Consider the following 12556-nt stretch of genomic DNA (forward strand, 5'->3'; position numbering starts at 1 on the left):
GCTTTATACAACTCCAAGAAGACACCTTGATAAAACTGAAGAAAGGTTTTCCACAGATTACATTATGGTGTCAGATGATGGCAGGGAATTGAATGGTGGTGGTAACAGACAATGATACAATTCTGAAGTACTGCTTTCATAAGTTTCCATTTATCATATCTACCATAGCAAATAGGTAGACATGCAAGAAAAGACAACATTTGCAAAACTGATACATATACTTTGAACTTGATTGCCATTTATATCATTGTATTTTAATACTTTTATATTTGATATAAATATGAACATCTGTAGTTATGGTGCCAAATACAAACCTCCAATGACTGGAAGAAAATGGAGCAGTTAAAACACACAAAGGATTCCTGTGCAAAAGTATACCTGTCATGCAATAATGTGCCTTGAATTATTTGGCAAGTCTAGTAAGCAACTTATTCCAATATGTAACCAGCTCCAAGGTGGTTTCTGCTACTCAGCACTATCAACATTAAAGCCATCCTACTACTGCCTCTGCATTGCAGAAAGATATGTGCACCAGGCACAGTGCTCAACTATTTCTCAGCTGCTCACCCAAGCCAAATCCAACAGGACACAGCCTCAGTTTCAGATTATATGGGGAGACCATGCTTTGAGTCGTATGACTTTGAAATGAAATACTGCTGATTGAAGATTGTGATAGTTTGAAAAATTCAGAACACAAACAAGAAAATATTTCAAAAGAAGACTAAAGCATATTGGCTTAAGTACAGTTTGTCTTGTATCTTATAATACATTGGCACCAACAAATTAAATAAGACTTGTGGGAACACAGTGGTAACATTCACACAAGAGGATTAACAATTTAAAGTTTAACACTCCAAATTTAAGAATCCTTAATTCTGTCAATATATGAGAATCTCCATCACCAATACATTATAACGATTTCATACTGACATACAGTTCCTTCTGACTCAGTGCAGTGTTTAAGTGAAAAATGCTTCAATAACAAAATGCTTGTTTTAAAATTGCAACTTACTTTAAATCTATCAGCTGGTAATAGTGAAAGAATTATCCAAACAATAACCCTGGAAATGTATGCATGTTCCCATTGCTAAGTACTTAGAAGTCTGGAAAGGAAGGAGAGAATCTCATATTCTTAACACTCCCCTGCTGTCTTCTTTTTGCCAATCTATCTTAACTTCCTGGATTTTGGGAGTTTTAGGAAGTGGATTTCAAGGGGTTCCTGCCCACAGATCATTAGAGAAACCAAGAGGAGAAATGCAACAAAGAACTGGAGCAGTATCCTGGGCCAGCTTTAGATCAGCCGCAACTATACTGAATGGTATATTAAATCGGAGGCGCTGAGTTGCAGCCTCCTGTTTCTATTTCTCTGATTGTCCAAGGAAGTTAGAGGGGATTTTTCCATTTTCTTGCATCAACCCTACTCTTACTTGTATGGGTTTTTGCCTCACTGCCATTTTTTTTCTTGTTCAAAAGGCAAGGCATTTTCAAAAAAAATCAATTTTTTAAAAATCATATTGGTGCTTAAAAGAAAACCGATGTATTAAGATTAAAAAGCATTCCCTTACACATTTCCATACAATAACTATATATAAATGAGTCTCTCCTTCCTGAGGTTTATTATTAAAATATGGACTTTTTCAACAATAGGCTAGCAGATTGATACAAGGCTCAACTCCTCCAACACTACTGTCAAGAACATGTTTGTCTTGGAACAACATACAAAGATACAAGGTATTTTTGACTTACTTGAAAAATATTATTTTTTACTGTAAGCTAACAGATAACTTGGGTTCAACCCTCTGACCCAGGGGCTCTTCTGGAAGTTAATGTGTTACATTTCAGTCAACAAACCACTCATCTCTTCCATTCTCAAAACTGGAATTTCTCGTTACAAATATAATTGTTAGTGGTTCAACCCCCAAAAGAAAGGGAGATACCTACATTTTGGCATTGACTGAAAAGCTTAGGTTCCAGGTATCAATTTAATTTAATTTGTGATTCATTTAAAAAAAAATGTGAAACCCACCCCTTGGGTCGTGAGTAGATTCTATTTCCATCTTTAATATGTTACCATAAAGCAGGTTAACACGTCTTTTGGCTTTAATCAGAATTAGATAGGTTCTGTTAACCCTCCACTCAATAAGCTATTCACAAAAGAGACATAGAAGAAGGGTATTCAATTGATTTGAGTTCATACAGGAACGAACTATCCCAAATATTTTATAAGGCACACTCTGTGTGTTGACCCTGATGTCGTTTGTATATATTTGACCTTGACTGTTATTCATTGAAAATAGCAGAGGCTCTTGATATTGACACACCCATGGGCAATGTCTGCTTCTTACACTCAATTCACCATTTTTCATGCCCAATTTTACACACTGATTCTCAGGTTCTTCATAAGAGTTTAATCCTGTCTTCACCCACTTTCCACAAATGAGCATTTTCCAGCAGGGAATTGTTGGTTGGTGGTGCAGAATAGGAACCCAAGTCAATTTATTTCTTCCCTAACCCAGAGGTGCCAAGTCTGATGATAATGCCTTTGCTGAAATCAGCTAGCACAGCAGGTATTAGAAAATGAACCCACCACCTATGACGGTTTTTCCGATGGTTATAGAGTACTGTTAAGAGTGTGCTGGAAAGAAATTTACTTTAAAGCAGTATAGATTCTCCAACACTATTCTTGATTTTTTTTTACATTGTGTTTACATGTGCTTATTATTTTAAAAATGTCTTTTCCACATTAGATATAAATGAATCCAGTGGATTTCCACAACAAAGACAGATTCTCTAGGTTTCTGAATTTCCATTTAACTCTTCATCCAGCCTGTTAAGAAAAGAAAGGTTATAAATAAGAAAAGTTTAAGGCCATTTGGCTTACTGAACTTTACTATCAATTGCTCTATCTCTGCCAAATTAAATTGACCAATATCCATCATACCCAGCAACCCCCGCAGTAATGTTCAGTACATTTATTTCACCCTGTAAAGATTCCATTACATTTTATCCATCCTTTTTGGTTTAATCATGGTACCCCCAAAACCTGTGCTTCTGATGCAAGTTCCTTTCTTCTCAACTGAAGACTCCCTGATACCTGGGATTCTCACCATACATGTTGCATTTCCTGCACATTTGCTCTGACTATTTGTCTCCCTGTCAGAACTATGATATGGCTTTCCTCGTCTTCACCTTCCACTTCACCAGCTTTCGTACTCATTGGAGGATCATCTATCATTTCCAACAGCTCCATGGTGATATCACCATAAAACACCTCTTCCCCCAGCTCCCTTTTCAGTATATCAAAGTGATAATGCCATCTACAACACCCTCAACAATTCTTCTCCATCCCTGTGCAGACATAAGAAAGGCCACGCCTTCTCTTAACTCCTTCCTTCCCACCATTCATGATGTTAAACATTCCAAGTGAAACAGCATTTATTACATTTGGCATGTTTGCCTTCATCAGTCAGGGCACTGAGTACAGGAGTTGGGATGTCATGACACAACTGTACACGTTGTTGGTGAGATCACACTTGGAGTATTGTGTACAGTTCTAGTTGCTGAGCTATGGGAAGGATGTCATTAAGCTGGAAAAAGTGCAGAAAATATTCATGAGGATGTTACCGGGACTTGAAGGCTTATATGGATAAGTTGGATAGGCTGGGACTTTTTTCCCTGGAGTGTAGGAGGGGTGTTCTTATAGAGGTATATAAAATAATAACAGGTGTAGATAAGGAGGATGGTCACAGTCTTTTTCCCAGGGTAGGGGAGGCTAAAACTAGAGGGCATAGATTTAAGGTGAGAGGGGAAAGATTTAAAAGGGACCTGAATGGCAACTTATTAAACAGATGATGGTGGGTATATGGAATGAGCTGTCAGAGAAACCTGCAGAGGAGGTACAATTACAATGTTTAAAAGGCATTTGAATAACTACATAGGTAGATGGCCTTGAGATATAAGGACCAAACGCAGACATTGGGACCAACTCAGATCGACATTTTTGTCTGTATGGATGAGTTGGGCTGAAGGGCATGTTTTTTGTGCTATGTAACTCTATGAGTCTAAATACTTCTTTGAAATTAGTCCACTATGTCCACAGCTCATAATGCAGTGCATTCCAGGGAACAAGACAAAATATTGTCAGGTAAAATCAAGGAAAACCCTGAAACCTTCCATAAATACATTAAAGAGAGGACGGTAATGGGTCCTCCAAAACTAGACTTCCAGGATAACAAGGTGCATAGTAGGTAAGATAAAGTAAAAAGAAAGGGAAGCTTATGCAAGATACTCAGAGCTTAATACTGCAGACAATCTAGAAGGGTATAGAAAGTGTATTGGTGAAATTAAAAGGGAAATTAGGAAAGTAAAGAGATAGCATGAAAAGGAACTGGCAAATAAAATCAAATTGCATCCAAAGGAATTTATAAAGAGCAAGATTAAAGGAAGATGGGGCTTATGACGGACATGGAAAGACAACATGTGAAGGCAGAGGATGCAAGAAAGGTTCTCAATAAATACTTTGTGACTGTCTTCATGAAAGAGGGGATCAATGTCGATGTTGTGGTTAAGAAAGAAGATGGTGAATTATTAATTAGGTTAAACATATAAAAGAGAGTATTAAAGAAAGGATTGAAATAGCCAGATAAGTATGACCTTCAACTTCCAGTTACTTTTTACCTTAATTCCATCACCTACTGATACTTTGACCTCAACTTCCTATACCACTTCAATTCAAAGTAAGCTCAAGCAAAAGCACGTCATCTTATAACTAAGGGCATTACAGCTTTCTGGACTCAACAACAGATCAAAGAACTTCATATCCTGATTCTGCTGTTACCATTTACACCCCCAGGCAAATCTTTTGTTTCTTTACTTGTCCTATTACCATTCACTTTTGCCTTGGACCAAAATCCCTCTCGTCATTTAATTTCTACTGCTGTTCACCTTGTTCCAATTTGTTCTTTCCTCCCCTGCTCCATCTCTGCACATTAAAACAGGTTTATATCTCTAAATCTCTCCAGTCCTGATTATAGGTCACTGACCTGAAATGTTCACCCAATGTCCGTTTCCATTACGTCACCTGACCTGCTGACATTTCCAACATCCTCAGTATTAACATATTTCCTGCACCCACCTTATTTTCCTAATATAATTGTTAAATTTCCCTAATGCCTTCAATTACAGTAGCTCACCTATTTTTTTAAAAAAAATCCTTTTAACTAAATATTATTCCATTAATCATTGGTTGAGTACTGTTTTTTACCTCCATGATATACTTTGAATATAGTTTGCATTAATATAAAAGTAACTCAAATTTATCAATTTACTCTGTACTGTTATTGTTTTTACCTGTACTACATCAATGCACTCTGTACTAACTCAATGTAACTGCCCTGTGTAATGAATTGACCTGTACGATCGGTTTGCAAGACAAGTTTTTCACTGTACTTCGGTACAAGTGACAATAATAAACCAATACATTAAAACATCCCAAGGGGGCATCACAGAAATGTAAAGAAACAAAACTTAACACCAATATTAGTACATTGCCAAAAGCTTAGTCAAAGCAACAGATTTTAAGGAGCATCGCAAAGGAGGAGTATGAGAGAGAAAGAGAGCCAGAAGGGTTCGGGGAGTGAGTTTCAGAGCTTAGGGGGTTGGCAGTTCGAGGCATGATCATCAATAACAGTGATAAAAATCAGGAATGCTCAAGAGGCTGGAATTGAAGAAGCAGAGACTTCAGGTTTCTTTAAGACAAGATAGGGTGGGGCAAGGCGCTAGGCCAAGGATGACAGCTTTAAAACTGTCAGACCAGGAACCACACTGGTAAAACTTAAAGCCACTTATACTTCATGTCAGTTTTGTTGCTCTGAACTTTATTCTTTCCAATTTAGCTACTTTGGGTTATTGACAAGTTAAATGTTTTCTTCTTGAAAACCACATAGCCATTTTGAGCAGCAACATGGCTTTCCATCCTGCATGTGATCCTTTAAATTTGGTCATTTCCATTTCAATTAGTCCCACATTTGATTTCTTCCCACAGCCTGGCATGTAAACAACAGATTGAATGTTTGGAAATTTCTGGTTTTGTATTGTGCAGTGAAGGGGAAAAGTTAGGTAGGTGCAACATTAATCCTATTATTCTTTGTTTAATAATAATTCCTAATAGTTTCAGTATAAAATTTAACTATGAACATAATTCTGAAAATGAAATAGTAATGTAATATCAGTTGTACTTACTCTTTAATGCATTCTGGGATATGTACATGTTCCATGGGAATTAACTTTGAAAGTTCCTGTAGGCTACTGACAAACCGAACTTTTCTACTAAACTTTGTACTGCACAAGAAAGAGAAGTAACAGTGTGTTAGGACACAATAGAAGCAGTAGGCCATAAGGCTTCTGATATGCTCTACCATTCAATAAGAACCATAGAAAAACTACAGCACAGAAAACAGGCCATTTGGCCCTTCTAGTCTGTGCCGAAACATTATTCGGCTAGTCCCATTTACCTGCCCCCAGCCCATACCCCTCCAGACCTCTCTCGTCCATGTATCTATCCAATTTACTCTTAAAAGTTAGAGCGAGCCCGCATTTACCACATCAGATGGCAGCCCATTCCACATCCCACCACTCTTTGAGTGAAGAAGTTCCCTCTAATGTTCCCCCTAAACCTTTCCCCTTTCACCCTAAAGCCATGTCCTCTCGTACTTATCTCTCCTAATCTAGGTGGAAAGAGCCTACTTGCATTAACCCTGTCTATGCCCCTCATCATTTTGTAAACCTCTATCATATCTCCCCTCATTCTTCTCCGCTCCGAGGAATAAAGTCCTAACATGCTCAATCTTTCCTTGTAACTCAACTCCTGAAGACCCGGCAACATTCTTGTAAATCTCCTCTGCGCACTTTCAATTTTACTGACATCCTTCCTATAATTCGGCGACCAGAACTGCACACAATATTCTAAATTTGCTCTCACCAATGACTTATACAACCTCACCAAAACATTCCAACTCCTATACTCAATACTTTGATTTATAAATGCCAGGATGCCAAAAGCCTTTTTTACAACCCTGTCCACCTGCGACTCTACTTTAAAGGAATTATGTATCTGAACTCCCAGATCCCTTTGTTCCTCCGCACTCCTCAGTGCCCTACCATTTACTGTGTATGTCCTCCCTTGATTTGTCCTTCCAAAATGCAACACCTCACACTCAGACGATGGCTGATCTGACCTTTGATCTTAACTTCAACTTCCTGTCTGATGCCTATTATCCTTGATCCCCATTTACCAAAAAACCTGTCTTGAATATATTTAACTACTGTCTCCTCGGCTCACTAGGGTTGAGAATTCCAATGGCATTAACTCGGCATTAACCAGGTAAACAACAGAAACTCTGGTGTACAAAATCAACACCTTTCACTACTTAATGCTGGACCAATGAAATCATCTCCTGATTTCTGTTAAATGAAAGAAAAAGAACTTTTATTTAGATTCTGACTTTCATGAGCATCTACTTCCCAAAGAGCCTTACAACCACTGAAATTTCTCTGAAACCTAAGTAAATGCAGCTACCAAGTTGGAGAAGGCATGCTTCCATGAACAGCAATGTGAAAATAACCAGATGCTTTTAGTTATTGATTCTGGAGAAAGGTGCAACCAGAGTGCTGGGAAGAACTTCCATGCCCTTCTTCAAGTAGTGCCACGAGATCTTTCACACCTACAGAGTTCAACCCAGATAAGTGTGAAGTGGTTCATTTTGGTAGGTCAAATATGATGGCAGAGTATAGTATTAATGATAGGACTCTTGGCGGTGTGGAAGATCAGAGGGATCTTGGGGTCCGAGTCCATAGGACGCTCAAAGCAGCTGCACAGGTTGACTCTGTGGTTAAGAAGGCATATGGTGTATCGTCCTTCATCAATCGTGGAATTGAATTTAGGAGCCAAGAGGTATTGTTGCAGCTTATATAGGACCCTGGTCAGACCCCACTTGGAGTACTGTGCTCAGTTCTGGTCACCTCACTACAGGAAGGATGTGGAAGCCATAGAAAGGGCGCAGAGGAGATTTAAAAGGATGCTGCCTGGAATACGGAGCGTGAAAGCAGGTTGAGGGAACTCAGCCTTTTCTCCTTGGAGCAATGGAGGACGAGGGGTAATCTGATAGAGGTATATACGATGATGAGAGGCATTGACCGGGTAGATAGTTAGAGACTTTTTCCCAGGGCTGAAGTGGTTGCCGCAAGAGGACATAGGTTTAAGGTGCTGGGGAGTAGGTATAGAGGAGATGTCAGGGGTAAGTTTTTTTTACTCAGAGAGTGGTGAGTGCCTGGAATAGGCTACCAGCAATGGTGGTGGAGGTGGATACGATAGGGTCTTTTAAGAGACTTTTGGATAGGTACATGGAGCTGAGAAAAAATAGAAGGCTATGGGTAAGCCTAGTAATTTCTAAGGTAGGGACATGTTCGGCACAGTTTTGTGGGCCGAAGGGCCTGAATTGTGCTGTAGGTTTTCTATGTTTCTACCCTGGGGGGCAAACATGACCTTGATTTTCTTATGCAAAAAGTGTCACTGAGGAAGTTTTGTGCTTTTGAAGTGGCAGGAAGAACTGCACTGTTGAAGTACCATCATTCAGATTTTTTTCCCTATTCATTCCCAGGATCAATCTCCAATTACCCCTGAGAAAATGGTGGTAAGCCATCTTTCTGAACCAGCAGAGTCTTTCTGGTGAAGGTATTCCCTCCGTGAAGTTGGGTAGGGCATTTGATTTGGACCCAGCCATGATGATGATCAGCAAAATGTTTCCAAGTTGGGATGATGCATGACTTAGGAGGGAACATGAAGGTGGTTGTGTTCTTTTGCACTGGCTACCTTTATCCTTCTTGGTAGTGAAGGTTGTGGGTGTGGGAGGTGCTGGGATTAGGCTGGGCAAGTAACTGCAGTGCATTTTGCAGATGGTGAACACTGCTGTCACGGTGTGCCAGTGATGGAGGGAATGCATGGTTAGCTTGGTTGATTGGGTGTCAATCAAGCAAACTACATTGTCCTGGATGGTGTGTCAAGCTTCTTGAGAGTTGTCAGCACTACATTCACCCACTCAGGAAAAGTGGAGAGTATTCCATTGTATTCCTGAATTGTGCTTTGTAGATGGTGGAATGACCTTGAGGTGTGAGGAAGTGAATCACTTGCCAGAGGATACCCAGTCTCTGGCCTGTTCTTGTAGCCATGGTGGTTATGTGACTGGTTCAGTTGTGCTTCTTGTCAATGTGATGTTGATGACGACAAATTATCATTTCGTCCTCTGGACTTTTTTGTTATTGCAAAATAAACACAATATCATTACTGTAAAAAAATAAAAGTAAGGCCTTACCTTATAAAAGGCCGGGTAATAGCTAATATCACCTTAATGAACCAGGATGGATGGACAACAATGAGAGATTTCAGGTTCTTGCGTAACCTTTTGGGAAAAGTAATAATTATGGAACAAGTCAATAAAAATATCTAACACACATTCGTAAGATCTATATTTAAATTTAAGTCATTCCCAAAGGCTTCCATTTCATCTTCAATCTTTTAAAGCTCATCACTTACATCAACCTCTTCCTGATTTACAAGTCCAGGATGAGGTCTTATATTAGTAAGTGCTAACCCTAATTCCACAAACTAATCAATAAAATCAAAATGACATAATGCTGAGATCATATCTTCTTTGTGTCATTGACTAATGTCTCTAGCCTAGTTTACCAAAGCCTTTGACCAGGTTTATTACCATGATTTTAGTTTTTTGTATTCAATCACAGGATGCAGACAATCACTAGCAATGCTAGCATTTACCCATCTTCTGCCTCCAGGAATATGGTGGTGATCCTGTTTCTCAAACAACCTTTTGGTATTTTTTTTTAAAACTGGTTTTCTTAATTGGTTTGCTCCATAAAGCTTACCTCCTGTCAATAGTCTGGTAACACTGCTTCAGCCAGCTGATTGATGGCACCCTGTTACGTGTTGTGGCACCATTTAGATACACAATAATATAATTTTCGGCCACCAACAATTCCAGAGTTCCAATAACATACCTGTGGAGATAGAACACTGGAGTCACCTCCTCAGTGAGTCTTTATACTGAACAAATAAAGGATGCCAATTGCTAGAAATTGTTTCCCATTTGTAACATCTAACACGATGTTTATAGATCAATCAATTTAAAAGGAAAATAAAGTCCCTCTACTCGCTTCTGTAGTTTCTTCTGCACTAGATATGAAGGGTATCAAGAATGGAAGGGAGGTTTAAGTGAGTTGTTTGTGATGAAAAGAATTGAATGTTTTCTCATAATGAAGTCCTGAACACAGCAGAGAAGATCAGTCAAGATCTCACTGAAAGGCCCAAATGATATGGGGAATTTAAGGAAGTGAAGCAAAGCCTTGTGGAACTCCTGTTGGTAATAGAAATCATTTACAAGTCCTGCCATAGAAGATCCAACTTACAATTCTGATATACTCCTCCCGCTGATCTATTGGGAAGCCCAAGCTGATAAATCATTGCCACACTGTAATGTTTGCTCTTCCAGCCCTCAAGGAACAATAGGGAGTGTCTGAACTTTCCAGGAGCATGGATATGGAACACAGAGCTCCAAAAAATATGCAGGATGATGATTTTCCTAAGTAGGATAATGCCTTCTAGATATTAATCTTATTTATCATGTATGGTCCTTCTTTGTATGCAGCATCTTGGCATCAAGGGTGACTTGCTTCCACTCTGGTTTTTTGGGCTCCAAGCTGGCTAACTACAGATGCTTCCACAGATGGGGAGGACAGATCGGTAATGTGTGAGGTGACGTGCTCCTTCCAACACCTATGTAGGACTTTTGGGTGCATTCAATGCATGGATTTGACATCCCAAATGCTCATTCTCCACTTTGGACACATCCTTGAAACTTCTCTTCTGTAGATCTGGTAATTTCTTCCCATCACTGAGTTCAGAAGAGAGTGTTCAGGAAGTCGAATGCCAGGCGTGCAAATAATATGTCCTAACTAATGTGGCTGGCTGAGTTAACCAAGGCCCAGGTGCTGGGGATGTTAGCCTAAGGTTCACATCCTTAGCATTTTTTGTGAAGACAGAGTTGGTGGTATTTTTCCAACATCTTGATGTATCTACTGTATGTAGTCCAAGTCTCAGAAGCAGGGCAGGGATCACGGTTGCCTGGTAGACCATGAGTTTTGTGCCTAGGCTGAGTTCTTGATCTTCAAATACTCCTTTCCTTGCAAATCACATATATTCTTCCACCTTGTCAGGCACTTCTTTCCCCATCTGTGGAAGAGTCTGTGGTTTCCACATTGTCCTCATTAGCCATCTTAGAACCCACATTTTTATTGACATTGATGTTTGCAGCTATGTTGATGGAGATAATAGAATGGATTAGGTCTAGTAGTTCATTGGCAAGAGTGACGTGGACATCATTACAGTCCTTCACTTAGATGATGATATTACCCAACGGTGTGAGTGCTTGGAATGGGAGGGTTACCATGACATCTATCTGACAAGTCAGCATGTTTGTTATGAGAAAGCCTGCTCCAAACATTTTGTCAAGAGAAGGACTGCATTGGAGGTACCCTTCCCTACTCTTTTCTTGCCTGTCATGCCTTGACAAGGGATTGCATCCTTCCTCACTATGGTGTTGAAGTCGCCAAGAGAATTAGTTTGTCTCCTTCTGGGATACAGTGTAGAATTTTTTTCCAAGGTTGGAGCAGAAGACGTCCTTAACCTCATCTGAGGTTCCAGAGTTGGTACATATGCACTAATGACCACAGTGTGTTAGTTCCATGTTAGAATGAAACAAAAAGACCACAATGCATTCACTAATTTTGCAGGGGAGTCACTGATTCAGTGTGATCCAGATCTCTAACGTAATTGATTCATAAAGCAAACATTTCTTGCTTGTAAAATCAGAAGGATAAATTAAAGAGGAAATGTTGCTTAAACTAGGTAGTGTTCTCCAAACATGGAGGCTTATGTGTTTTAATGGATTGAAATATTTTTGATATTGAGTAGATGGAGAGAAACTATTTCCTCTAGTGAGGGGAGGGTAGTTCAGGTCAAGGGAACAAAATAATTAAGTTAGAAGCAGGTTTTACAGGCTAAGCGAAATACATAATTAACATTTCAGGTCGAAGCCCCTTCTGATGAAGTATCTTCAACCTAAAATGTTAGTTCTGTTTTTCTTTGCACAGATGCTGCCTGACTTAGAGTGTTTCCAGTATTTTCTATTTTTATTTCTGATTTCCAGCACTTGCAGTTCTAAATTTAATTTTCAGGGTTAATGTCAGAAAGCACTTCTTCACACAAAGGGAGGTGAAAATCACAAGTTGCATCCATTCTCTCTTCTCTCCTCTTCCATCGGGTAGAAGATACAGGAGCCTGAGGGCATGTACCACCAGACTTAAGGACAGCTTCTACCCCACTGTGATAAGACTATTGAACATTTCCCTTATACAATGAGGTGGTCTATGACCTCACGATCTACCGTGTTGTGACCTTGCACCTCATTGCACTGCACTTTCTCTG

At 39.4% G+C, this 12556-nt stretch overlaps 1 protein-coding gene across 4 annotated transcripts in view; it reads right to left on the reverse strand.

Moving 5' to 3' along the window:
* Nucleotides 1–232: 232 nt before the first annotated feature.
* Nucleotides 233–12556, reverse strand: part of bnipl (BCL2 interacting protein like) — a 60896-nt gene continuing 48572 nt past the window's right edge. For all 4 annotated transcript variants that reach the window (XM_052045773.1, XM_052045774.1, XM_052045775.1 and 1 more), the window contains exons 7-10: nt 9940–10071; nt 9369–9455; nt 6241–6339; nt 233–2827 (exon numbers count right to left, since the gene is read on the reverse strand). In XM_052045773.1, the coding sequence (XP_051901733.1) occupies nt 2791–2827; nt 6241–6339; nt 9369–9455; nt 9940–10071 (355 nt within the window). In that variant the 3' untranslated portion in view covers nt 233–2790. The remainder of the gene's footprint in view (nt 2828–6240; nt 6340–9368; nt 9456–9939; nt 10072–12556) is intronic.

Source organism: Pristis pectinata, chromosome 40 (genome assembly GCF_009764475.1).
Source record: "Pristis pectinata isolate sPriPec2 chromosome 40, sPriPec2.1.pri, whole genome shotgun sequence".
Lineage (NCBI taxonomy): Eukaryota > Metazoa > Chordata > Chondrichthyes > Rhinopristiformes > Pristidae > Pristis > Pristis pectinata.